At 57.2% G+C, this 25,875-nt stretch overlaps 1 protein-coding gene across 1 annotated transcript; it reads left to right on the top strand.

Moving 5' to 3' along the window:
- Positions 1-14,920: 14,920 nt before the first annotated feature.
- R3HDML (R3H domain containing like) lies at positions 14,921-21,302 on the top strand. The gene is made up of 6 exons (XM_067307574.1): positions 14,921-15,188; positions 15,802-16,157; positions 17,920-18,038; positions 18,891-19,023; positions 19,950-20,065; positions 20,508-21,302. The coding sequence occupies exons 2-6, from the start codon at positions 15,897-15,899 to the stop codon at positions 20,638-20,640; spliced, it is 762 nt and encodes a 253-aa protein (XP_067163675.1). The 5' UTR covers positions 14,921-15,188; positions 15,802-15,896; the 3' UTR covers positions 20,641-21,302.
- The last annotated feature ends 4,573 nt before the right edge of the window (positions 21,303-25,875 follow it).

Here is a 25,875-nt window from a genome sequence, read left to right as displayed (position 1 = left end):
AGGAGGAAGGTCCCTTTCCTCCCATCCACAGAGAAGGCAAGATGACCAGTTCTGCTCTCAGTATAGAGAATGTAATTTTATAACCACTTCATTCATACCAGTTACCCCAGATTCACATTAGCTGTTCATAGGAGCTGAGAGCACATTGCATCTCCCACCTGTTATCACAGATTTTAACACTGGACATTGTGAGCCATCAGTACCACAAGATGCAACATCACATAACCTCTTCATTAATTTATGAAGTTCCAGCCTCTGTCATTCCCCAGCCCACACTCAGGAGTCCAAGGTGTTGGCTTTGCAAAGTGGGTTTTGTTGGGCCAGTCAACCTCAGGCATCTGTATTGCAGCAGCCCAGGGTAAATGCCTGCTACCTGGACACCCAGCAGTTCGCCTCAGACACCAAGCCACCTACAGCTGCTCACAAGCTGCCTCTCATCAGCACAGCAACTCTGGATCAGACTGTGCACACAGTGCTCAGTAACTGCAACAGCAGGGTTAAATGCAGGAAGAGGGAGATCACTGATCTGTTCCTGCCAGGCTGGGCAGCAAGATGCTGTTTGCAGTTCTCTGCACATGTGTTTAAAATAGGATCATGTATAATCCAAATTCCCCAGGGCTGACTTCCTCTCAGCTTGGCTTGGACATGCCTAGGGGGCTCTGCTGGGCAGTACAGTGACAACTTGTTTCTGATTAGAGGAAAAAAAATGCCAAGGATCAGCTAGAGCATCACAGTTGAAGCATGACCCCTGAAAAGCCACACAGGTTGGAATGCTTTCTCTGCTCATCCAAGAGAGCAAATCATTGACAGTGAGACCTACCCCAGTCTGAATCCCTCACCACTTCAGCTCTTGTGTCCAAGAACTGTTGCTCTTCACTTTTGCAGCAGACCTATTTCTGCAGTCATGCCCCTTGGGGTTTTTTTGTATCCATATACACCTTTTATAAACTGTGTTCTGCAGGGGGCTGCAAAAGATAAAAGTATTCAGCAGGATTTAATGCATCCCTCCTTTGGAAACAGTGAGTAGACCACAAAGCAAGGAGTGAAAACATCAGCTAAAAAAAGGGTAGACAGACTAGAATCAGCTGAGCATCAGATGAAGGTGCTGATGGACATGGATAGGCTCTTATTCCCATCTCCCAGCCCACATCCAGCTGCTGAGCAGCTGAACCCCTCTGCTCCAACATGGATTCCAAGGCAATGCCACCCTTCATTTCTTTCAGCAGCAGGAGTCTTGCAGACAGATGTGACAAGAACAGAAGGAAGCATCAGGACTGTAACCGAGTCAAGTTGGGAAACACATGCAGGCCCGGAGGGTGCCTTATCCCCTGGCTCCATCTGCGCTGCCAGCAGCCAGCATCACCGTCCCAGGACAAACACTGCATGCAGTGTCATGCCAAGGGGAAGGAGCAGCTTGGGAGCTGTGTGCTTTCTGGGAGCCAAGGCATAGCGCCTTCTGCCCAGCTCACAGTTCCTCCAGCTTCATTGCAACGAGCACCCAGGCATGGGGCAGCCAGACCACCGCAGCGAGCTCAGCAGCAAGGCACCGGCAGCAGCCAGGATGAAACCAGGCTCCATGTCTGCCACTTACAGAAAAGCAGAGAAGTGAACTGGAGCGGAGAGAAAGACATGCCAAAGGCAACAGCTCTGTGACCTCAGTGTTTGCTGTCCCGCGATGCAGATGGGCTCCTTCCTTTCGTTCACTAAGCAACTCCATCTTACCTGCCAGAGCCATCTGTGGTGACCAACACCAGCACATCTACTTGCAAAATGGAAGCTTGATTGTACCATGCTTACCTACATGGGCCAGTTTAAAAAAATACTAAAAAAAATAAAATCACACTATATTAACAACAGAAGAAAAACAAGGCAGGAGGGTCTTTAGCAGCTTATCATCCCTAACAGACCCAGGTTTCCTGAAGAGTTTGTCCCCTGACATTTCCTCATCATTGTTCTTGGGCAAGGTCACGCTAGCACACACATGTTAGCACAAGGCACAATCAAACCTTTGTTTTGCTATGCAGACACAGCCCAAGTGACAAAGTTTCAAAAGAGCTGCAGTAATCTGCTCATCTGTCACTGTACTTCAAAGGCTGGATATGGAGAAGTGTAGACTCTGGAGCTGCCAGCATTCAGAGCACCAGACAAGATATTTATTCTCAAATGAGTTGTCCCAGTTCCAAGATTTTCAGGGATTCACATGTCAGTGATTCCCCTGATCTGGAGGAGCTAGTCCACAGGAAATGCATCCCTACTTATGAGAGAATTGCTCCTATTTTGGGTGTGTTCAGTTAAATTTCAGGTCACTGTTTCAGTCCTTCCAAGGCTTTGATTAGACTTGATTTCCTTCTATACCTTTCTATGTATTTCTCCCCCACACAACATATTTTATACTCTCATTCATCCCTGGTAGGTCAAAGCACACATGCATGAGGGAGTTGTGCCCTGCTGGGACAGCCACCTGGGTGTCCACTAGTCACAGGCATCCTGTCCAAGACAGAGCTAGGAACTGAGGCAACACACCAAAATACTGACCCTCTTCCAAGGGCTGGCTAAGGGGTATTTCCCCTGCACCACACAGGAGTTCTTTGTGGAAGCCCCCAGGGATTATCCTTCGCCACCCCTAACTTGGGATCAGCCTGCTGACACCAGTCAGCCAGGACAGGCTCCCTCGATGGGCAGCCGCAGTAACACACAGCTCTATTCATCCTGCCACACACAGGAGAGCCCAAGCCACACACGGGTTGTGCTGGTGACCAGAGGAAAGCACTTCAGGTTGTTTACAGCCATGCTTCAATCTCTTTGGGCTGAAATAAGTCACTGCCAGTCAGTTCAGTCCACAATTTAAGAGAGTTCCTGGGCTTCTTGTTGACATTAAGCTCCCACAGGGCAGTATCTGCAAGTAACAGCCCCTGTGGTTGCTGTTTGGCTGTGGATGGTGACCTTGTTTCTGTCACTTCTTAGTATTCAAGGAAATGCATCCCAGCATAGAACAGTCTAACGCCCAAAGCAGAGAAGTAACAGCACAAGCCCATGAACCATTGTGTACCACTGAACATGCACTGGACCAGGTTCAGGGTCTCAGTTCTTCTCTCCCAAGTCCAGTGGCCTGATCCCAAGACACTTTTGTGATACCCCCTGCTTCAAGATGAGGCCTGCAATGACTAGCATATTCAGGCACATGGGACTTCTACTGCCCAGGTAAAACACATGTACCCAGGAAGCCAACCCGCTCAGATCCTACTGCAGCAAACACTCCTCGCAAGTGCTCTGTTCTTGAAGGCAAGCACAAGGCAGTCACATTTATTTCTGCAAAAAGCCTAATGCTACTGAATCATTACGTAGTGTGCACACACTTCTGAGCAGGGCAGCTGGAAGGATGCACTCTGCATGACAGATACTTGTCCTGTTTAATGCACTTGTGAAAGGTGCCCAGACAAACTATGGCTGAAGATAGCAAGCAATATATTCAAAAGAAAACAGGGAATGGAAAAGAGCTACTTGTATCAAGAAACATGTCCAAATCTTTCCTCAGAGCTCAGAAGACAGCAACATCGTGAGCTGGCAGGCAGGGTGAGCAAGGATCAAAGTGGAGGAACAGTCTGTAATGCATGTCAGCAGGCTGATACTTGTGTCCTCTGCGCTGTGGTACCTGGACAAGAGCTGCTGCCTTGACTCCGGACACCTACCCCCAGGCATCCCCAATATACAAGTCCCCACTGCCTCTATCAACTGGCCACTGTCATTAAACACCAGATAGATGTGGGCTCCTTGAGATCTTGCTTAAGGGCATGTTTCCCTGAGGCTGTTACTTCCACAGCACCAGGCACAAAGCTTTGCACTCCAGGGGACTGTAGCCTCACTGAGGGGCAGTCAAATAGACAGAAGCATTTCTAGTTACTGAGAATGCAGAATGTATCATGCTAGGAAGGAGGTGAGTAATGAACAAGGGGTAGATGATAGTAAAGGCAGTATTCTGGTCTCTTGAAAGAAGAGGGTGTGTGAGATACAGGCCATGCGCCAGAAGCAATGTGTTCATCTGATTTTCCTCTAAGCACTAATTAGCCATGAGAAGATTGTGCTCTTTACTGCTCCTTTTCCATTTCAAAACCCTCCCTGGTGGCCCAACAGGGAAATAAGACATCGCCAAGTTCCTTACTGCCATCTTTGCTTCTTCTTGCTGAGTTCCCACATCCCTGTTCCATGGCATTGCCCCATCTCCCCAGCCTGACCCTCTCCCAGCTTTGGGGCCAGAGATTTCCAAAGGGACACCATGACAGCAACACAAACATCTCACTGGGACCTTCAGCTGAAGTTCCTCAGACTCTTGCTTAAAAAAATAATAATAATAATCACTTATGGCAGACACAGCACCTAAACAAATGCAGGGTGTGCAGCTACTTCTTGCAGTTTCTGACAGGGGCCAAGCCCAGAGAACTAACTTTATATCACCAGGCAAATGCTTTTGGAGTCAGAGCTCTAAGTTTCCATTCCTTTATACCTCACATATGTTGCAAGCTCAGGGTGGGGGGAGAATTCACACCCAGCTCCTACACAGTGACAGTGATTAGCACACCTCAAAGCCCCTTGACAAACACTCAGCACAATAGTATGGATTGAGAAGTATGCATGGAAAGCTATTTGCCCAGCATCGCTCAGGAGACCAAAACCTTCAGGATCATACCCCATCTCACCTGTGGGAGTCAGTGCTGTCCACTCCCTAAGGGAAGGGAGGCCAGGAGCCAAGGGGGATAACATGACCAGCAGGGCAGGGATCCCACCAAGCAGGCCCCAGCCCCACAGCACTCAAGCAGGGCAGACCCAGAGATGATGGCTAGGTCCAACCAAGAGTCCATATCATGAGGCAATATCACAGTGACAAGGTAGGTCCAAGGTCAAGCTGGGAAGTCAACCTGCAGGTCAGGGTTAGGATCAGGTTCAGTGATCACCAGGCAGGTCTGCAGCAACAAAGCAGGGCCAAGGATATGCCAGGAAATCAGTCCACAAGTCAGGGTTTGGATCAGCAGGGCCTATAGCTGGGCAAGGCTAGATAGCAGCACTCCTCAAGCACAGCTCAGAGAGGAACTGAGGGGTCCAGGCTGAGCTTAAATAGAGCTCCCGGGTCATGGGCAGGGGTGAATGGGGGCCCCAGGTGAGCCTGGTCAGGGCCGTTAAAGCCTGTTAGTGCCTTCATGGTCCTGACAGGTGCTTTCTCTTCCAGGAGCCTTGGAAGTGCTAAGCACTGTGGTTTCCCAGCCTTGTGAAGAGAAGAGATTTGAACACATAGCGAGCCTGTCTGGGCACATCTTTCTTGCCCAAAGCCCTCCTGTCCTGCAAGGGTGACTGCAGCCCACCTAGCTTCTCCCAGCGCCCCCAGTGAGCTCCTGGGTCCCTGTGTCTTTCCATTCTGGACTGCCTTCCTGCTCTCGCAAGAGTCTGGGTTTTTAAAGCCTGGCAAGCTTTCTTGTTGGTTAGTTTTAGACATTTTCTTCTGGACGAAATGTTGTTGTAGACTCAGCAGGGAAGAGAGCTGGAATCGTCCGAGCTGATGATTCTTGAACTGTCCTTAGTGACATCTATGGGCACTGCATGATAGACAACTGTCTGAGCAGTGTCCTCCTCCTGGCCTCACATGCTCTAGACAGAGCCCTGGTGAGAAACAATGTGTTCAGGAGATCCTGTCCCTACATCCTTGAGGAGTGATAAATCACTGCCAAACATCTCCATCTTCTTAACAGATGGGATGGAAAAGAAATGTGTCTTTTATCACCACAGTTATTTTATTCTGAGCCAAACAAACATCAGCAATCTTTTCTGCAGCAAAACTATTTTGCAGCTAGAGAAGGTGAAACTTGCTCTTGTGGTGGAGGTTGAAGGGCATTTCCCCGTGCTCTGCTGGCAGGGCCCAGGCGTGTGAGCACCAGGCCCCCTGACCTGTGAGTGTGAGAGGAGTCCGCCAGGGCACCGAGGGAAACCAAAAAGAGGGACAACAGGAACAAGACCTCCCTGTGCAGCGATGAAAAACCCGCCTGTGTTCTGGTGCCAGATGCTCAATTTCTATCTCAATTTTGGTCTTGGAAAAAAAGTGAACAAACTGAATACACAGGGGCTCCAGTCAAACTGACACACACACCCTTCCAAGCAAGAAAATTACACGTTATGGTTGCCAAGGTGTCCTGACTTCACTTTGCTGGGTCTGGGTTTTCTGGCCTTTGATCATATAGCCCCCAGAACAGTAGCTGATCCAGCCCTTTACTGGATTTCCCGACCATTACACAGGTAGCATTTTTTGTGTCAGACACTGGGAAAAGAGATGATCTCAGCTCTTCTCAGAGACGACCTGGGATGATACATTATGTGCAGGCTGGTTTTGCCCATGCGCTTTTGTATCCTGTGGACCTCAGCTCCAGCCTTGCTGCTGAGAGTGCTTGGAAGCAGGCGGCTGGTTGCTGTCACTGTTGGTTGCTCTCCCCATACTCATGTCCGAAAGCCAGATGCAGCAGGTTGCAAAGTGGTGGGATGTCAGAGCAGCTCCTCCCTGGAGCCACAGCCCAACACACTGGAGCTACTTTTAGCTGCGCAGGAGAAAAGCAGCAGAAAGTGGCAGTTGCCTGGAAGGGTCTGATAATGGCAGGGCATGGGCAGCTCCCTCTGGGTCTCCTTGGTATGAGGCATCTGGGCCCAGAGACTGACCACTGATGCTGTCCCTATACAAAAGGACTGGTGATGTCTTTCATACCATGGAGACCAAAAGCTAGAGAGTCAGAAACCGAGCAATATGCACATTAAAAAAACGCACAGAAATAAGTCAGCAGTGTGTTTCTGAGGCTATTTACTCTGGTGTGCGCCGGTCAGGCTGGATGAGAGCTGCCGCTGGCGCGGGACCCTGTGGATGTGCAATGGGGCCGCAAGGCTGTGCCATTTCCTCCAGACGAGGTGTCGATGTGCGCACGGCTGCTCTGGGCAGGGATGTCCTGGCACCCGCCCTGTGTGCAGATGGCAAGGAGGTCACAACTGATTTTTCACTCTCGTTTTTTAATCAGTCTTGGTCTCAGCTGATTCCGAGTCGTATGGGCCTTGTTTTCACTTACCTGTCAGATTCTTCTCAGGTTGGCAGAACGCAGTGAGATCATCACACACCCACAGCGGTGGGCTAAAAAAATACATTGTCAGCAAACAGCAAATTAACTAGTGACACTTTTGAATTGTGCTGAGAGTAGCGTCCGGTTATTTGTTAAGTGGATTTCTAAATTTAGTCCAGTTACTGTAAAAAATACCTTTGCAAGAAACTACAGTCCACACCATACAACTTCAGAGACATTTATTTCCAGAGACTGCGGAAAAATTTCTCACTTTTCAAAGGCTCCAATTATATCTTGGGGCTGAGTGGAGCCAGTGGCCTTCGCAGCTTCCTAACACAGAGTCATGGGCTGCTGGTGGAGACCGCAGCTCCGGCAGTGCCATGGGATACCATGGAGAAAACTGGTTTCTGTAAGTCAATCCCAGGTTTAATACCCACCCATTTACTAAAGAGATCACTTAAGATCCTGTTAGCCTGCTAGACTTGCCCTTTGATGGACAGCATTTGGACATCTCTGCCTTAGTTAATACCCCCAGACAAGTGGTTTTTACGTTGCTCCATAAAAGCATTAGTTCCACCGCATTTTCAACCACAATTGCAGCTAGCACTAATAAATCCCAGGATTATAGCAAGAAACTGGGCCCACTGTGCCAACAACAGGAGCAAACAGCAGCTTGCAGAGTTGGGGCAATGGAGATTTGGTAGCCGGGCTGTGGGCAAGCTTGCTTGGTGCCACCCGCTGAGTCCGCCATGGGTGGTCAGAACCACAGGGACACGTGTACTCCTGCCTGTGGTCCTCCTTGCTTGCTGTGAGAGCTCGGCAGCGGCACTAAGTATAAAATGGGAGAGGGTTTTTCACCTTTATTTTTAGCTTTTCTCATGTCCTAGCAAATATGCAAGAGGAAATGATGGGTTATGAGTGGACATCTCACCTAATCTAGAGGCAGCCACGAGGCATTGTATGAAAGATGCTGGGAATGTCGGCACTGCCATGGAGAAGTCTGCCCTGGCACAGGAACAATCCCAACTTGTCCCAGCATAGATATTATAGCAATGCCCATGGATTGCATACAGTCCTAAAAATCAGCAAGAAGTTCAATGTCTTTGTGATTTTTTGATGGAAAGGCCAGCAGGGAGTAGTGAAGCATCTCGCATTTATTAGTGGAAATCCTCTGAAAACCAGAGTTTGGGTTAGGCTGTGAAAGGCTCAAGCTAACACTGTGTTAGCATGCTGTTGTAGGCAGGGTGTGATGCCTTGAATAGCTGAGATAAAGGTTGGATACGATTTGGCCATCTCCAACCTATCCTTTCTTTTACAGATTGCTGATCTCCCAGCTGTGTTCCTTGCTCCCGTGACTACATATTAGGGACAATATTCATCCAGTCAAGAAATGGAAGTGATCCCAGAAATGAGCCAAGGGGAGGCAAAGACAGAAGTTAAACAGGCTCAAGTCACTGTTATGAGGTGATGGGATTTAGGGGAGAAATATATGCATGTAGGTTGCTTGTTGCTTCCCTCTTCCCTCTCCAGTTTGAATGCCTTCTCACAGCAGTAAGGAAAGAACACTTCTGGTTTTGGAAGATATTGGTCCATATGTCACTGACTGTCACCCCAAGTATGGAAGAGCTGTCTGCTCCTATGGTTGGAGGTTACAAGAAAACCAGCAGAGTTTCACTAAGTTTTCAGCTGTGCTTCTAGGGACAGTCTTGGAGCAATAGTATGTCACACTTCCATCTCCCACTGCAGTTTGCATGCAGGGCAAGAAGGTTTGGAGCCCAGCTGGTCAGATGGAGGACAACCCGGGGGACAGGAGTCTGCATACACACCTCTCTGCACAAGGGCCTGCACATGGTACAGCACTAAAAAGGACAAGGTGGAATAGATCTCCTTCCCATCTTCAAGCCAGACAGTGAATTTCCAGGAGGGCTTTTCTCAAAACCGCCTCTCCAGCACTGTGCACCATGCTGTGGCTTGCTGATAGATGGCCAGGCTGGGAGCAGCAGCCCTGCTTGTCTGGAACGTGGTGCCCCAGACGTGAGTCTTGCTGGCAGCGGGATTTATTGTGTCCCACGGCTGGCTCGGACATTCCTCCCTCCCCACCATCCAGTAATTACAGACACAGCAGAGGTGAAATGTTCACTCCCTGAGGGGCTGGTAGTGTACAAGCTATGCTGCACTGCTGCCTGCCAGCTGGCCAGAAACAGCAGAAATGCTGCCCAGAAGACATGATTGCTGCCCAAATGGGTTAGGAAGCAGTCTCCAAGAACAAGATTCGGCATGAGCCTGGGGTCAGGAAAAAATCCAGTAGAAATCTATAACTCAACCCTTAATAAATAATCCTGTAAGCTCTGGCAAATGCATATGGGACATCTTGGTTCAGGTTTACTCCAAAGGTTCCTGTAATGCCCAGAGTGTTGCAATTTATGGCACAGCTACCAACTGTTTGAGGAGATATGGGCCTCCAACCGGTGGGGCTTGCTCTGCTCTCGACCACTCTGGCTAGCATGCTCGTTGTGTTCCAACAGCCTGGAGCCCAGTTCGTGTATTTATAGGTGCAAAGATCAAAGATTTGTCTGGAGCATTATATGGATTGTCTTGTGCCATGTCCCTCACTGAGCCCATCATGTTAGTGCATGCAATAGGAGCTAGGGAAGTCCATGGTAGAAAGTCCATGGAAGACCTGGAAGAAGAATTAGCAAAACCCTTTCATTTAGTGGTGAGCTTAGGAGTCCATTCCCAGCTTTGCCTCCTTCCTGATTTGAATGTGCCACCCTTGTGTGCTCAAAGCAGATTCTTGGGTATGGAAGTGTCCCTGTAGGTGCGGGGAGGTGAAGTGAGATGAACAGTGTGAAATATGGTGAGACTGTGAAGAGCTGAGGGGAGGCAGCCACCCAGCGCTACGCTAGGTCTCCAGGAACAGAGCAGAGCAGAAAGGTGTTTACTTAGCTCAGTCTCATTTTAGCTTGGCTTTATACTTTGAACTCACTTCTGCCAAGCCAGTTTGGGGACACCTATTCCTAGGTTTTAACAGTGAGCATTAGGAACAGTTCAGATGACCAAAATTCACAATTTTAATCACTTTTTATTAAAATTGTGAATTTTCCATTGAGAAACTTGCCCTGTTTCTGAAATGCCTGAGGTACAAGGGAGAAGGCATTCGATACCTATTAAATTTTTTTTTATTTTAATGAAGAAAGATTTTTATCCTTTGGAAAAGCCCACCTCACTGTGATGACCCAGCATTTTGGCCAAGAATGGAGCAGTTCTGATGGCACCAGTGATTTTATCCCACTGTTCCCACAGTCTGGGATGTCGCCTCTTCAGCGTGAGCTTTGACTTTTGTGTACCCCTTCCTTTAAGGCTCAGCATGGTTCAGAAGGAGATTCATCATCTACAAGGAGCTGGTCCTAATTAATGATAAAGATGACCTTGAAATCCTTCAGGGTTCATCTCAGTCTCGGATGATGAGTAGGACCAAGAGGACAGCTCTTGTGGGAGCTGCTCGTTCCCATCTGCCCCCTTTGAGTTCTCCCCTTTCCTTGCAGGCACCTGCTGCTGGTCATGGGGAGACCCCAGCTCTGCCCCGGCTTTGCCTTTCCGGCACTCTCTAACTGATTATGTGTGAAATTTTGGCTTTCTTGAAGCCCGTAGGAGTTCTGCCATATGGACAGGACACTACCAGGAAGCGAAACACTTCTCCTACCTGGTGAGACCAAAGTGTTGGGTCTCCCACATATCAGCTGAAAGGCAGGCAGGGCTGTACTAGCAAAATGCCATCACCCCCCGAAGGCTGAATGGGGATGCTTTGGAGAAGTCACTTAAAAAATGTAAGTGCTTGGGTTGCAGCTTAACTGTGTATTGCACTCCAGAGAGTTCACCAATAAACACATAAATAGAAGACTTCAGTCTAGGTTTTCTCATGTCATAAAAATATAGACATTAAATCTTCTGACCTATAGTCAGAAGGGAAATCTCCCTTTCATGATCTGTGAGGAGGAACCAAGCTCCTGATGTGCTTGGTGTCTAGAGGGTTCTAGAAATGCAAAAAGTCATCAAAAGTCCCACTTTCCTTCACTCCCAGGGGTGGCAGCGGGAAGGGGGAGCCATCATAGCTGTTCGGGGCAGGGCTGGGGGAAGGTGAACAGCCTTCAGCAAGTCAAGTCCTTCGTCCCCACTGCCAGCAGTGGTGAGCCCTGCTGCACGGGGCCGAGGCACCTTCCTGCAGGGATCACTGTGCCGCACGGGCCCAGGAGTGGTGCAAAGCCTTGCTCGCTCCTGCACGGGGCCCAGCCGCAGTCCATCACCTTGACACGTCGGTGACGGATGTCACCCAAGGTCGACAGACAGGAAGAGGCAAATGTGATGGATGAAGTCTGTGAGTGCCGCTGTGGGTTGCTCTGGAGTGAGCTGCTGCGCACGTCGGTCTAAAAAGCACCGGTGTGCGTCTCATCTGCGAGCCCAGTGATTTATCTCTTTTTCTTTCCCTCGATGGTCATTAAAACAAGATTTTGCCGGTGCTGCTGCTGCATCCAGTTGAATGCATGTGCTTCTTGGCTCCCAGCAAGGTCTTCTCTGCAGATAGCGTGTGCTCTGGCAGACAGGCCAGTCTAGGCTGCAGGATATTACGCCTGGCAGGGACGCAAACCCCATCCAGTTCCCAGAACTCAGATTGTCTCGCGGAGTGCTGATTAAGCAGCGCTTTCAATCTGCACCCAAGACAAAACTGTCTCCCTGCCTCCGAGCATGATCCTTTCAAGCTCGGCTCCCTTTACAGCAGCGGGAACCGCAGCAGGTTTGCACTCTCCAAACCCTTCAATCTAACACACGTCAAATCAGGAATCAAAAGCTGTTTTCTCAAATGCAAAAATGCACAGTTCACAGTGCTGGATGAGTATTGACTTCCCAGGGCTCTGTCTTCCGTGAAATAATAAATCATTTTAAAAAATTCCCCATAAAACAGCCCCAAAGCCCTTCCTACCCTTGTGTGCACTTTGCATTTAGGACAGATGTGGAGGTAAATACTCTGGCAGCTGCTCCTCCCAGTCTGCCCAGGACGAGTCCGCAGTCGGCCCAGCAGAGGCTGTCGAGCTCGTGGCTTCATGCCCCAGCTGCAGCCACAGCTCCAGCCTCACTGCTCCCTGCTTGCCTTTCTCGTCCGCTGGGAGCGAAACCGTCTTTACAGTAATGAGGGATCTGATAGATCAGAGGCAGTTTCTCTCTTAATTTACAGTAAATGCTGTTTTCCCATTTCATGCAGTGCAGTGGGCAGAGCCCTGCATGCTGCAGGCGTGGGGCCAGGAATAACACAGCCCATGGTACATGGAGCGCGTTGGTGGCCACCCGCTGCCAGCACCCGGCTCAAGCCCGTTTCGAAGGCTGGTGTTTCTGGAAGGAGTTGGAGGAAGCCCAGACTGAGCTGGGCTGAGCGCTCAGCTGAGTTCGTATCCAAACCTGGGAGCGAAGCACAAACCGGGATGAACCGAAGTTGCCTTCTGGCCAAACAGCTTGCGGGGCATGTGCAGGTCTCACGTGTCCTGGTGGCACTTCCCTGCAATGGCAACAGTGGGGAGCAGCCGTCCTGGGACACATGGGAAGGGACCTCGGGGACCCCCACGAGGAAACACGGTCTCCCTGCACTGCTTGTCCCTGCGCCACGGGCAGCCGGCGGCAGCTTCCCGGGGCCACCTCCGGCATCGCTGGAGCCATCTCCCCTGATGTTTGCCCCGAGGACAGGTTCACAGGAAGGGTTTTGCTGTCTCCTCTTTGGCACGATCGTTATTCCAGCCGCTGGGCCTGGGGTGGATGGAAATATCCCTCTGCCACATGTCTCCAGCCATTCCCCAGGGCCCCTAGCAGCTTGATCCACTTTACAGGAGAGCCAGTTCCAGGAATGCTTGAGCATTGGCAAAAATATACTTAGGGGAATATTCCAGTGGAGTCTTGCAGCAGGACATTTGAGGCTGTATTGGTATAACACATCGGCTCGCGATCTGGGTGTTATTTATGCTCCATGCTTGGGTCTAGCCCTCCCAGCGCTCCTGTTTGACTTACCTTGCACTGTGGCTTTGTTGGAGTTGCTGGTTTTATTCACTCCTACTCAGTTATTGGCCATCTTCTGCCCTTGCTGTAGAAGACTTTGGCCTAGGCATAAATCTCATCCTTGCCTCTGGGAGACTCCCCAGAAACATCTTCTCCAGAGCTCAACCTGGAGCAGCTTGGAGCTGCCCGCCCCTCTCCTGTCTGTCCATCCTGGAATGGGGCAGGAATTACGCGGGTGGGAGCAGTGTGGGAGGAGAGGGCAACCGCCGAGGTGAGGGTGGGAGGAGGCACATCATCTAGCCTCTGGTTGCACTTCTGTTACTGCACCGGACTGAAGGATCTGTGTGACGGTGATCCTCTGCTTCGGGGGTCCCAGGGCAGTACACCCCCCCTCGCTGACACCTCGCTCCTCATCCCGGTCCCCCCAGTGAGCGCGAGAAGCTGTGATGGGCTGCTGCTGCGGTACTGTCTTCTGCTGCTGGGGGTTGGCTTTTCGTCCCCTCCTCCCCGCAGGACACAAGAAAGGCTTCTTAATGTCTTTGCCACGATACTTGTGCAGTGGGTGTGCAGGAAGGGCAGCGTGCACCCCTTTGGGGGGGGGTCGAAGCACCATTCCTTGCAGTGACATGGTGCTGCTGAGAACAGACACCCTAGAGACCAGACCACGGTCCCTGCAGCCTCCTCTCCTACCTTCCTGGGCACCAGCTTTCTGCTCTGGTCTCAGCTTCAGCACCTCAGTCTCAGTGTCTCTACTTAGCTCAGGAAAGGTAGTTTGTCCTGGAGTTCACCAAGGAGCCAAACTCCCAGGTCCAAACCTTCCTGTGCCCTGGCTGATCCGTCCGCCCCGGCTCGGAGCAGCTCTAGCGCTGCGGGAGCTCTCACTCTCCGTGCCCAGCTCGCCCGCTCCCAGCTGCGGCCCCGCGGCTCGGGGTAATACCTGCAGCAAGCCCCGCCGCGGTTCGCAGCGGCCGCTCGCCCCGGCTCCGCGTGCACGGGAGGGAGAGGCGATGTGATGGGCATTGCGAGCAGCCCCTCCAGCCTGCCAGCGTTGCATTTCTGTGCCCCGTAATAACTCAGCCAGTCCCGGGGACTGGGACTGCTCAGGATGTAATAGGAAAATACACTTGATGCTGCAGGACTGTCTGCAGCTTTCGGACTCATGCAGCGATCTCCCCTCCTGGGAGACGGAGACCTGGACATCTGCTGGGCTGTCCTGCAGGGCACCAGGGCTCTGCAGAGAAAGGGCTGTTTTCTCCTGATGGGGAGCCCCAGGTCAGTGGTGGGGACAGGGTAGAGCCCACCATGGGCTGCAGCGAGCCCTGGTCAGTGGGGGGGCAAGCGCTGCTGATGGGGAGTGCTGCTGGCCCAGGGACACCAGGGGACACCCTGGGGACTTGGTCGCTGGGTCCTCTCCTGGCCACCCAAGAGAAGGGAGATCTCTGCTGTCTGCTCCAGCTTGCCCCAAATCGGGGTCGCCCTCGGGCTCCTGGCCGGCGGCCAGCCCCACAGTCGGCTTCTTGGGGCAAAATCCTCTCCCGACCCAGGTTTGCTTTTTGGCCGACAGCTTCCTAGCAAGATCCAGTTTGGGGGTGTCCGAAGGGGGAAGCGAAGTCTCCAGAAACATCTCCCCTGCGCATCCCGCAAGAGCCCCGCAGACGGCAGCGCGGAGCAGCCGCTCTGCCCCGGCAGGGCACAGCCCGGCGCTGCCGCTTCAGCCCCCCGCAGCCTCCCCGGCTCGCCCCGCGCGGGCTCCGCGGGGCCAGGGGCTCTGCGGGGCCGGGGGCTCGGCGGCGCCGGGCTGGGCGCCTGCGCGTGCCCGCGCGCGTGCCGGTGCGCACACACAGGCGCGGGGCTATAAATCGCCTCGCCGAGCGCGTCGCGGGCTGCAGGCCCTTCCCGGGGGGAGAGGTCCGATGCGGATTTTGCGTCAGCTGCTCCCGAAGGCCCCCAGCACTTGGCGAGGTTAAAGCTCGCCGCCGCGTGCGCCCGGGCAGGTTGTTTGCAAAGGTCAATCCGCCGGGCTGCCGCGGCGAGCGCGTCTCCGCTGCTCTTGGCTCGGGCCGCGAGGTAGGTAGTCTGGGAAACGTCTCTCGGCTTCGCTGGGGAAGGGCTTTCGCTGGCAGTAGGAAAGATGCATCGGCTAAAAGACGATGAGATTAGGATGTTTTCTGGTTTTTTTTTTTAGTAATCTGGTTTGGCAGTGGTTTATTTTTCTTTCCCCAAGCTAAAGCCTCTTTAGGCTCTCTTGGCGGTCCTTTTAAAACTTGCCGTTCGTTTCTTTATCTGTATAAGATTTCTGTTTGATCTGGGGATTTACTGAACATACCAAAAGCCTGTGAAATTACAGGGCAGGCGACTGCTGCTGCTATCTCAGCATGTTCTTAATTAGCCCCTGTCTGGCAGGTATGTGTGAGAACTGGAAAAATGGGGGGAGATTTTGCACTGAAATTAAGAAAAAAGGAAACAACGAGAACAATTCCCCAAACATCTCCCTGCTGGTCCCAGTGAAGTTACTGTGATAAATGAGCAGGAATTACAGGTTATCAAACAGATCAAGTTTTAACATTTATTTTAAAAAGGAAAAAAAGAAAATTTATTTCCATCCTATTTGGGGAAATGGATTTTACATGTGAAATGCAGGAATAAATGGTGCATCTGCTTTTTTTTTTTCCTCTTTTAGATCCACACGCCAGCAGTAAGGAACGGAGATCTGCCTTATCCTTACTGTTGTGTTTCAGCCGAAAGCCGTCGTTCAACTCAAACAGCAGGGCTATAATGACTTTGCTGCACCTGCACCTCTATGTCACTGGCTTGGTCTTCTGGATTACGCAGAAGTCCAGCTCTTTGGTGCTGCCCAACGCCACCGAGCTCCTGGGCCCCCCCAGCAGCGCAGCGGCCGGCCTCGCGTCGGCCATCGGGGTGCCCAGGAACCGACGCAGGCGCTACATCTCGCCCCGGGACATGAGCGCGATTTTGGACTACCACAACCAAGTGCGGGCGCAGGTGTCCCCGCCGGCTGCCAACATGGAGCACATGGTGAGTGCTGGTGCCGGGCGCCCCGGGGCGGGATGGTGCCGGGCGAGCGGGTCCTGGCTCGCCTCTGCTGCCTGCGGGGCGGCCGCATCCGTCCTGAGCTGCAAAAGCCACCGTTTGCAGAGGTAACATTAGGGAAAGGGAGGTGGTGACATCCCCAATGTGCCATCTGCGCCCTCCCTGCAGTGCTGCGTGCTGCAAACACAGGGTTTGGGCACTTTATTCCTTCTCCTCCAGCACTGGGAGGTCCTGGTGTATTCCCCAACGGGCAGGAATAGAAAGGAAGAGCAAGAAAGGGCCAGGTCCCGTCCACAGCCCCCACGGGAGCGCTCCTCTAACTGTGCCCTCCGGAGAGAGGGACAGCGCCCGGCACCGGCCGCTCACCGGCAGGGTCCCACCACCGACAGCCACCCAGCCCGGGAGGCTCCCGGCTCCCGGGTCCCTCGAGAGGCCCCGGAGATCAGTGTGGGGGGCGTCACTGCAAAAGGGAAGGGCAGGAGTGAGAGAAAGAGCAGCCACCCAGCTCCTGCAATGCCAGCTCCTTTCGACCTTCCTGAACGGGGGCCAGCACCCGCAGGATTGGTTCCTACTGGGAACAGCTAGGAAAAGGAGAACTCAATTTGTGTCCAAATAAGCTGACGTGGTGTCTAGGAGCCCGGTTTGGCCATGCCGCTGCCGGGCCCCCTCCTCGCCGCAAAGGCAACCGCAAAGGGCCCCGATGCTCGCTGCCGAGACGCCGTGCTGCCGGGCTGGACAGACCCCAAAGCTGGGGCACGCGCGCAGCTCTCCCCAGCGCTGCCGGCACGGCTGTCCCGTCCCCGGGGCCCGTCTCCCCGGGGGCAACGGGGGTTTCTTGCCGCGGAGGCCGAGTCCAGGCTCCCGGGTGCTTGCAGGTGCCCCGGGAGCCTCGTGGTGGTGCTGCTGGAGGACATAAAATTGGTGGCATCACTTCAGCACCCTTAGCTCTCTGGTCAGGATCGGCGACTTCAGCCACCTCCGTTCACCAGCCGGCTGGTCCTGGGCAGCTCCTAACATAGCCCTAAAGGGAGGAAAAATGGGAGAGCAACCAAAGGGAGGGATTTTGCCCCGGCAGCTGCCTCCAGATGGCTCGCGGCTGCTTGCCCGGGCGCGGGGCGGCGCGAGTCCCGGGTGCCTCTGCCTGGGTGCCGCTCCGCTCCCATGCCAGCCCCGCAGGACGGGAAAGCCCCGCGCCGCGGGAGGGAGGGAGGCAGGATCAGGCTCGAGGAGCTGCTCGGGAGCGGCAGGGTGGCCCTGGATGCAGATCCGGGGGCGGCGCGCCACAGCCCGGCTCGCTCAGCACACGGCACAGGGCAGCCTGGCCCTGGGTGTCCTGCACCGCTTCACGCTTGCCCTCAAGTCCAGCCTTCCCAGATAAGGCCCCAGCTATCCCTCCCTCTCCCAGGCAAGGCTAAGGCTCATCCCCAAAGCAGTTCAGGATGGGTGAGGGAGCTTTAAATAATGCATGAAGGAAACAGCTGTGCCGACCGCGACCGCGGGGCTGCGGCGGTGGCAGGATGCTCCAGCAGCAGCGCGGGGACGTGGGAGGTTTTATCCCTCTGACTTTGGGCTCAGTTTAGCAAAAGAGGGCAGTGCCCGGAGGGGTGAGCGCGTTCAGCACACGGGGCCTCAGTTGCTTCAGGGCATCGTGCTTTGCCCCCTCCCCAGCCCAGGGAGGGGGTTTCTCCTCGTCCCGGCTCCGGCCAGCCGAAATCCCCATCCGCCCTTTCCCTCTCCCCGCTGCCAGGTGTGGGACGAGAGGCTGGCGCGCGCTGCGGAGGCCTGGGCCGCGCGCTGCCTGTGGGACCACGGGCCCCCCCAGCTGATGAAGTACGTGGGGCAGAACCTCTCCATCCACTCGGGCAGGTACGTGGCCCGGGCGCCCCGGCTTCCTCGCGCAGCCCCCGGGCGCCCCGCTCCGCTGCTGGCAGGGCAGCGCCCTGAGCGAGAAACCAAGCGGTCCTGGACTTCCGCTGCGGAGGGCCGAAACGCAGGTCGGAGGGCAGGGAGACTCGGTGCGCGGGGCAGCGGCCAGCCCGGCCCTGGCCGGGAGGAGAGCTGCGGAGCGCGTCGCTGCGGGCTGGAAGGGGAGGACAGGGCTGGGGACGAGGACAGGGGGCCTGGAGCCGGGCGAGCTGGGGGACGGGCGCCTTGGGAAGGGCGACCAACTCTTGCAGCAGGATAAATGTAGGAAAGCAGAGCCTGCCCGCTGCTCGTTTGGGGGATGGAGCATTTGGGGGATAGAGCATTCGCTCCCTTCTCGCTGCCTGGCACATGCACCAGGAGAGCGTAGGTCGTGGTCTCCCAGCACGTGGCTGAGCGCTCGGCCATCTCCGGAGAGGGCCAGGTCTTCCAAGAGGCTGCTTACACCCCCGGCACAAGTGCACTTGGTGCAAGGATGTGACTGCACCCTTCTCCGCAGGCACGCTTGCTCCTGCCCGGCCTCACGGGTGCTGCCTGGCTCCATCCCCCCCTGTCTTCCACACTCCCTCAGGATGAGCTGCAGCCTTCCTCGCCCTCCTCTGGGAAGCGGAGGAGGAAGAGGGTCTCCCGCTTGCATGTCCCGACACGGGTAACCCAGGTGTTTCTCCGGGACGGCTGCAGAAGGGCGTCTCCTAGAAACTGCCCTGCAAAGCAGGCTGCCGCGGGACTCCTGCTCCTCGGAGCTCCGGGCTAACGCGGAGAACGCCGGCTGTTTGCGTGCGTGCCCTTCCGCAGGTACCGCTCCGTCGTGGACTTGGTGAAATCGTGGTACCACGAGAAGCAGCACTACTCCTTCCCCCAGCCGTGGGAGTGCAGCCCCCGCTGCCCGGCCACCTGCAGCGCCTCGGTGTGCAGCCACTACACGCAGGTGAGCGCCGCGGCCCCGCGCCGCCGCCGCACGGGCCGCCGTGACGGGGCTGCGGGCAGACGGCGTGGGGCCACGGCACGTGCCGCCGTGACCGGGCTGCGGGCAGACGGCGTGGGGCCACGGCACGTGCCGCCGTGACCGGGCTGCGGGCAGACGGCGTGGGGCCACGGCACGTGCCGCTGTGACGGGGCTGTGGGCAGATGGCGTGGGGCCACGGCGCGCAGCGCCAGCGCAGCATCCACCGGGAGAGGACGGAGGCTCCCAGGGAAGTGCCGGGAAGCCGGTGGCTGCCCGTCCCGTGCCTGCTGCTCCCTGCAGGGAGGTTTCTCTCAGCCTTTAGGCCAACTGGCTGGAACTTTTTTTTTAAAAAAACTTTTTTCCCTGCTTTGCCCTCAGTTTCCCCTTATTACCCCAATAGCACCTCAAAGGTTGTGAAGACAAAGAAATTAAACCCTTCCTGCTCTTGCTGGTCATTTATCAACACCGTCACAACAGAGCAGCTTTTTAGTGTGCAGCGACGTCTGGCTTCCCCGTGAATGCAGCCCCTTCATTCCCCGGCACGTCCAGCGGCGCCTTGCCAAGACAAGGTGGAAAACCTCCCTCTGCTTCCCTGCTCCGTGGCGAAGCACGCTGACCTTTAATTACCGGCGCGCTGCCTCTCCCCCGGCAGCGCAGCCCCCCTCCAGCGTTCGCCCCAGCCTCTGCCTCTAGGCAGAAGAGGGACATTGAAAAATCACGCTCAAGTGACAAGAAGTGCCCGAGGTGGCCTCAGCATCTCACCCAAGAAACTCAGGCCGGCAGGATCTCGTTCCCTGATAGGACACCCTGCTCCGCGGCCCCTCTGCAGTGGGCTCCGGGACGGGCGGGTTTGGGAGCCCCGGCTTTGACAGCGCCTGGGTAATTCCTGTTTTCCGTCTCGGCCGCAGATGGTGTGGGCGTCCTCCAGCAGGCTGGGCTGTGCCGTCAACACCTGCGCCAACATGAGGGTGTGGGGCAGCACGTGGCGCCGAGCCGTGCTCCTCGTGTGCAACTACGCCATCAAGTGAGTGAGCGCCGGGGAGCGCCCGCGTGCCGCCCCCCGCCGAAATGCCCCGCTTGCCCTGGGGACCGGCTCGCCCCCACTCCTCGCCCGCGGCCCCTGCACACCTCTGCGGCAGCCCTGCAAATCTGTGCCCCGCGCTTGCGGGGCCCCGAGCCATACATCTGTGCCCCGCGCTCGCGCAGCCCCGAGCCATAAATCTGTGCCCCACACTCGCGCGGCCCTGAGCCCCCTCCTGGCGCAGGCTGTTTCGGCAGCGGTGCCTGCCGCGTGGGTTTGCCGGCCGTTGCATCGGGCACGCGTGGGACGCAGAGCGCCATGCAGGGCGGGAGACGCTCTCACCCTCAGCCGGGGCACCCAGCCCGGGAGGCAGTCGTGAGCCAGCTAAGTTCGTCTCGGTGGCAGGCAGCAGCGCTCAGAGGCAACGCCTTCCTCTCTTTTCCAGGGGCAACTGGATAGGAGAAGCGCCGTACAAGGTGGGGAGGCCGTGCTCAGCCTGCCCGCCGAGCTACGGCGGGCTCTGCAGCAACAACATGTGCTTCACGGGACTCAAGTCCAACCGAGTGAGCTGGTTCTAGGGCTGCAGCGGCGGCTCCCGGCTCCGCGGCCGGGAAGACGTCCCCAGGGATGAGGGTTGTGTAAAACCAGAATTATTTATAACCCTGGTGCCTCCGAGCTGCTCTTTCTCTCCCTCAGCCCCCTCCCGTCCCCCCCGGCTGCTGTAGGAGGCTTTAGGCAGCAGGGGCTCTGCACGCCCCCGTGGTTAGCGTACCTGCTTCGTCCCCGCGCCGTGCAGGAGATGGTCGTGCTGTGGCTTCGTGTCTTCTTATTTTTATACACCTCCCCAGGGAGCGCTTGCACTGCCGGCTGCTTCTGACTTTGAGGCAGCAGGTGGGGATAGGCGAGCCGGCGGCCGGCCGCCCCTTCCCTGCCCTGCGGCGCTTCTCCCGGCTTTCCCGCGGCCCCGGCACGCGTGCGAGGCCGACGGTCCGCGCAGATAAACTCCAAGACTTTCCTGTCGTGGCGACCGCCTGGGGGGAGCGGCGGGGCTGGGGGGAGCCCGGTGCGCCCGCAGCGCTCCCGCCGGCCCCCGCCTCCCGGCGCCCCAATAAAGGTGTCTCCGGAGCCCCGGGCTCGCATCGGCCCTTGCATCCTGCCGCCTCTCTCGCAACTCGGAGCGACGCGCGTTCGCGCCGTTTCTCCCCGCCGGGGGTGCCGGGGCGCTGAGCGCGGTGGGACGGGGAACGGGGGCGAGGGCGGCGGGGGCGCAGGCAGCAGCCGTCGGGGAGCCCGGGGCAGCGGCGCGGGGGGATGCCCGGGTGCTTTGCTCCATCGTGCGGGAGAAGGACAGCACTGCCGGGACACCCGCGCGAGGCCGCTCGGCAAAGGGAGCGCGTCCTGCCCGCGTTTTTGCCCCGCGGAACGCCCTGCCGGGGCCGGCCTGGGGGAAGGGGCAAGCCAGGGTGGCTGCGCAAGCCCGGCGGGACGTGGGAGCCCCCCGCGCCGCGCCGCCGGCACTCCCCGGCTGCCGCCTGCTCCGCCTGCTGCTAAACGCGGCCGTCGCCCGCCGCCCGCAAGCGGCTTTAGCCCAGCCCGGAGGAGATGCGGGGCTCAGGCGCGGCAGCACCCCGGCGTGAGCCTGGCGCGTTAGAGCTCTTCCTGCACGAAACCCGGCAGAGAGGGCTCGGGTTTGGACACGTGCGGAGCGCCTGCACATGAGCAACGTCCTGCAGCGAGGGAAGGGAAACCAGAGGCGTCCGGAGCTCATCGCCCCGCACTGAGGTGCTCTGTGCACAAATCCGAGCTGAGCCCATCAGTGCAGCGAGCGTGGAGGGCCTCAGCCAGCTCCCCAGTGCAACCACGTCACAGCCTCTCTTCTGGGAAGGAGTGGGCTGGAGGCGAGGAAACCTTGGGGAAGAGCGTCCGCAGCGGCCGTGGAGCGCGGATAACGCCCAGTTCCTGCGCGGAGCGGCGAGCAGGGGGCAAGGCCCCATCCTGCGCGTGGGTGGGCGCTGGGGCAGGGCCCGACAGGCAGCCACAGCTCAGGGCTCTTCATCTCCTGGCAGGGTCTCGGGGTTGCGCGAAACCCCTCGCTCTTCCCCGGGAAGCGACAAGCCGGTTCCGACGGCGGAGGCTTTGCCTGGCTCCCCCTCGCTGCGCAGCGGTGGGGGAGAAGGTCACCGCGGCAGGTCTGGGGACCCCTTGCCCTTCGGCGGGGGAGAAGGGCAACACCGGTCGGAGCTCCCCAGCGGCTCTCCTCGATCGGCAGCGCGACGGGGAGCCCCGCTGCCGCCTCCGCCTGCCCCGCGGACCCCTGCCTCACCCCCGGCCACGGACACGGCGCCTCTCCGCCGTTACCTCCCCGGCTCTGCCGAGGTGTCCCTGCTATCCACACCCCCTCCCAATTTCCAGGATGTATCACCGCTAACCAAACCCAGGGACTACTGCCCCAAATTCCCTGGCCCCTCCGCTTTGGCCTCCGCCTGCTGATTCCCGCAGCGCCAGGCGACGGGGTGGCTCCTGTGCTGCCTCCCGCCTCATCTGTGCTCTCCCTCGGGATTCGCTTTGCGTCCGGAAAAAGCCTCTGGTTACGCCACCTCGGGGCAGCGCGTTCGAGAGCCGGGGTGCTCCAGGGGCCCCGGGGCACTCGCCGAGCCTGGCGGCAGGGAGAGGCGCCCCGGGGCCGGGGTTCGGGGAGCGGGGACCGGCGCGTGCCCTGACCTCCCCGAGGCCACGGTGCGGAGATGAAGTAGGGCTGGCTGGAGCGGGGAAGCTCCGACCCTCCTTCGCCCGCCCCAGGCTGCTGGGCAAGAGCAGGGCAAAGCGCCTTGCAGGGAGACAGCCAGAAAAGGGGGTGAAGGGAGGCGGCTGAGAGCAGGGGGGACGGGGGGGGGGGGGAGCTGCAAGCACCCATGCGACACCCGTGAAGGACGCGCTGCCAGGACGGCTCGTCGAGACCGTGCCCCGACCCTTGCCGGGGGCCCGCTTTGCCCACCGCAACACGCGCATGCGTGCGCCAGCGCGTCCGGCCGCGCACACGTCACCCCCGGCACCTCCGCCGCCGTCCCGTGCATCCCTCGTCCCGCGGGGCCGCGTGGCTGCGCCCTGGCGCGCGGGCGCAGCCCTTGTTTTCCCACCGCGGGCCGGCGACGGCAATAAAACCGGCCGCGTCTCGGCTGCTACAAAGCCGGGCGCTGCCCTTCCCTTCCCTTCCCTTCCCTTCCCTTCCCTTCCCTTCCCTTCCCTTCCCTTCCCTTCCCTTCCCTTCCCCGCGCCGGCGCTCGGCTCATCTCTTCCCCGCAGCCGAGGGAGGAGGAAACCCCCCTGGCCCGGGGGCTGCCCTGGCCTTGACGCTGGGTGGAAATAGGAGCCCCAAAACAGGACGGGAAAAGCCGTGTTTGAGTTTCTAGCTCGGCAGCAGTTACTATAGCTACAGCAGCAGCACCTTGCAGATTGGTTTCCATAAGAGCTTGGTTACTATTTAACATCTCCACCCACATTAGCCCTGATTAAGCGAATCAATAAGATAACAGGAGAGGCAGGTTTCCTTGCCCTGCCTCTCCACGCTCCCTCCTGCCTTCACCTAGTTCCTTAGTGATAGACATTTTTTTAATTTTTTTTTTTATTATTATTATTACTATTCGTACACTTCCTCTGCTTTTCACCCCAAGTCCCCATAGCGGTAGCCGGCGAGACATGGTCAATGTAAGCACCCAGCTAAACGCTAAGATGGAGGCTCCATATGGTGAGTACAGCGTTACCATCTCCCTTGCCGCTGCTCCGGCGTCGCTAGAGGGATGGACGGCAGGGCCGGCCGGGGCGCGGGGCTGCGGAGGGCTGCGGGCACGACCCCACGCCCCGGCCCCGCTCGCCAGCGCTGCTCCCGGCCCCGGCGAAGCTGCCCCCCGGGTGGCTCATGTGCAAAGGCTGGAGACGGATGCAGAAAGAGGGTTCCTGATTTTTTTATATATATATATTTTTTTTTTTGTCTCTCTTTCACTCTGTTTTACTTGAAGAAGCAGCCTGCTCTAGTGACCCGAGCGTAGCAGGTGCTACCCGCTTGCCAAGGGGTTGTTGCGCTCTGGATAGGGAGCAGGTTTTCGGCAGGAGTCGGAGCAGTTTTGAAACGACATGATGCGTTGCCTTAGGACAAAAAGCCAGCCCGAATGCAAAGGTTGCGTGCGGTTCGTGGCATGCGTGAGCCGGGACGGCGGCAGCCTCCTCCCGCCGCCGGCCGAGGGAAGGGGCCGGTTTGTTGTCACCGCCGAGCAGATTTCCCAGCAGGGAGGTTAGCCCGCGGGCGAACGGCAGCCTCGGCTCTCGCCCGTGCAAAGCCCCAGCCGGCACGCTGCCGTCGGGGACGCCCGGGTCCCGAGGGAGATGCCCGCGAAGCCTTTCCCGTGCTCCCCGGGGCCGAGAGCCGGTCCCAGGCCGGGGCAGCCCCTGCTGCGCTGCCTTGCTTTGCCAGGTGTGAACTGCCACCAAACGCACACGGCCCCCGGGGGGACGCGTGTCCCCTCCCAGAGCTGTCGTCATCCCGCCGCTACCCTCTGGGGACGGGTCAGACGCGCACGTGCTGCGGCTTTCCCGGGAGGGCAAGGGGCTGGCGCTGGCACTGTCCCGTGCAATCTGGGAAAGCCTCAGCCCAGCCGCAGGCGTGAAGCACCTGGAGAGGAGGTCTCGCAGTTACAGGAGTCTCCATCGTGCCCCCGTGGCTCTCCATCGTGCCCCCGCGGCTCTCCTATCCGTACTTTTGGTCTCTGCTCCTCTTCTCTCGGCTCCCACGCTACATCTCTCGCAGACACACACAGCTCTGCTGGTCCGTGCTGGCCATCACGTGTGCTATCATCATCCCGTTAGGCTCACAGGCCGCCTCTTTCTCGAGCTTTGCTCATACCCATGTTTTGGGTGACGGCTGCTCCTCAGGTCCTCAGTCCCGAAAGGTTGCTCAGCTGCACTTTATCGTTCTCTGAATGAGAGGCAGGGGCTGCCTCCGCCACCGTCAGCCCAACCGCACGGCTCCGCGCCATGAGCTCGAGAGGCCCAGGGCCTCTTTAGCCACAGCCGCAGTTACTGGCCTCCTCTCCAGATCGCTTTGCTTCAGGGCTCAGAATGCTCCCCTGCACGGCCCCGCGGCGAGGCCGCGTCCGGACACGGCGTGCATCCGTGGGCACCGCTCCTTTCCGCAGGTCCGATGGCGACGGACGCAGCCTGTGCTCCCGTCATCCCAGCAGCCAGCGTCGCTGGGCCGTGCTGAGCCAAGCGAGGAGCAGAGCGCTGCAGTGGAGCAGGAGAAATAAGGTAGTTACCGAACGCTTAGGTTTAGCCCGTTTCTACCCGGTTGCTCACTTGCACACCCTAGGCGTGCAGGAGCCAGGGCTGCTGTTGCAGCTGGAGACCCCCCAGCCCGCTGAGCCGGAGGAGTCAGCACAGGACGGGAGCTCTCGCATGAAGCTGGGCTCCAAAATAAACTGCTTAGTCTTCTGTCTGGACCAACGGATTCGGTGCAGATTGTGATCTGAGTCCAGCTGGTGCTTTTTGAGCGCAAGAGGAGACGTTGTGTGATCAAGGCCGTTTGTTAGGGAGCAAAACGAAAACTAGAGCGGGCCTGGCCTTGGAGTACGATCGCAGCCTGGGCTGTGCCGAGGAGGATGCTGAGCATCCTTCAGCCTGAAGCCCCAGGTGACTAATCCTGCAAGAAGGAGCACTTCTCCCCTCTGGCCAAATAATCTTCTGCTCCTGCTCCTCACAGCAGATCCGCTAGGATAACAGGGCCTGATTTGTGCCTAATTTGCACAAGAAGGGGTGGACGA

Source organism: Apteryx mantelli, chromosome 18 (assembly GCF_036417845.1).
Source record: "Apteryx mantelli isolate bAptMan1 chromosome 18, bAptMan1.hap1, whole genome shotgun sequence".
In the NCBI taxonomy this organism is placed as follows: domain Eukaryota; kingdom Metazoa; phylum Chordata; class Aves; order Apterygiformes; family Apterygidae; genus Apteryx; species Apteryx mantelli.
The sequence above is the reverse complement of the archived record's forward strand: the minus strand, read 5'-3'. Positions and strand labels throughout refer to the sequence as shown.

Bases quoted from the DNA above. Each gene is read 5' to 3' on its own strand.
- R3HDML (XM_067307574.1), top strand. From the start codon at position 15,897: ATGACTTTGCTGCACCTGCACCTCTATGTCACTGGCTTGGTCTTCTGG. The intron at 18,039-18,890 runs GTACGTGGCCCG...GCCCTTCCGCAG, and splicing joins CTCTCCATCCACTCGGGCAG to GTACCGCTCCGTCGTGGACT. The intron at 20,066-20,507 runs GTGAGTGAGCGC...TCTCTTTTCCAG, and splicing joins GTGTGCAACTACGCCATCAA to GGGCAACTGGATAGGAGAAG.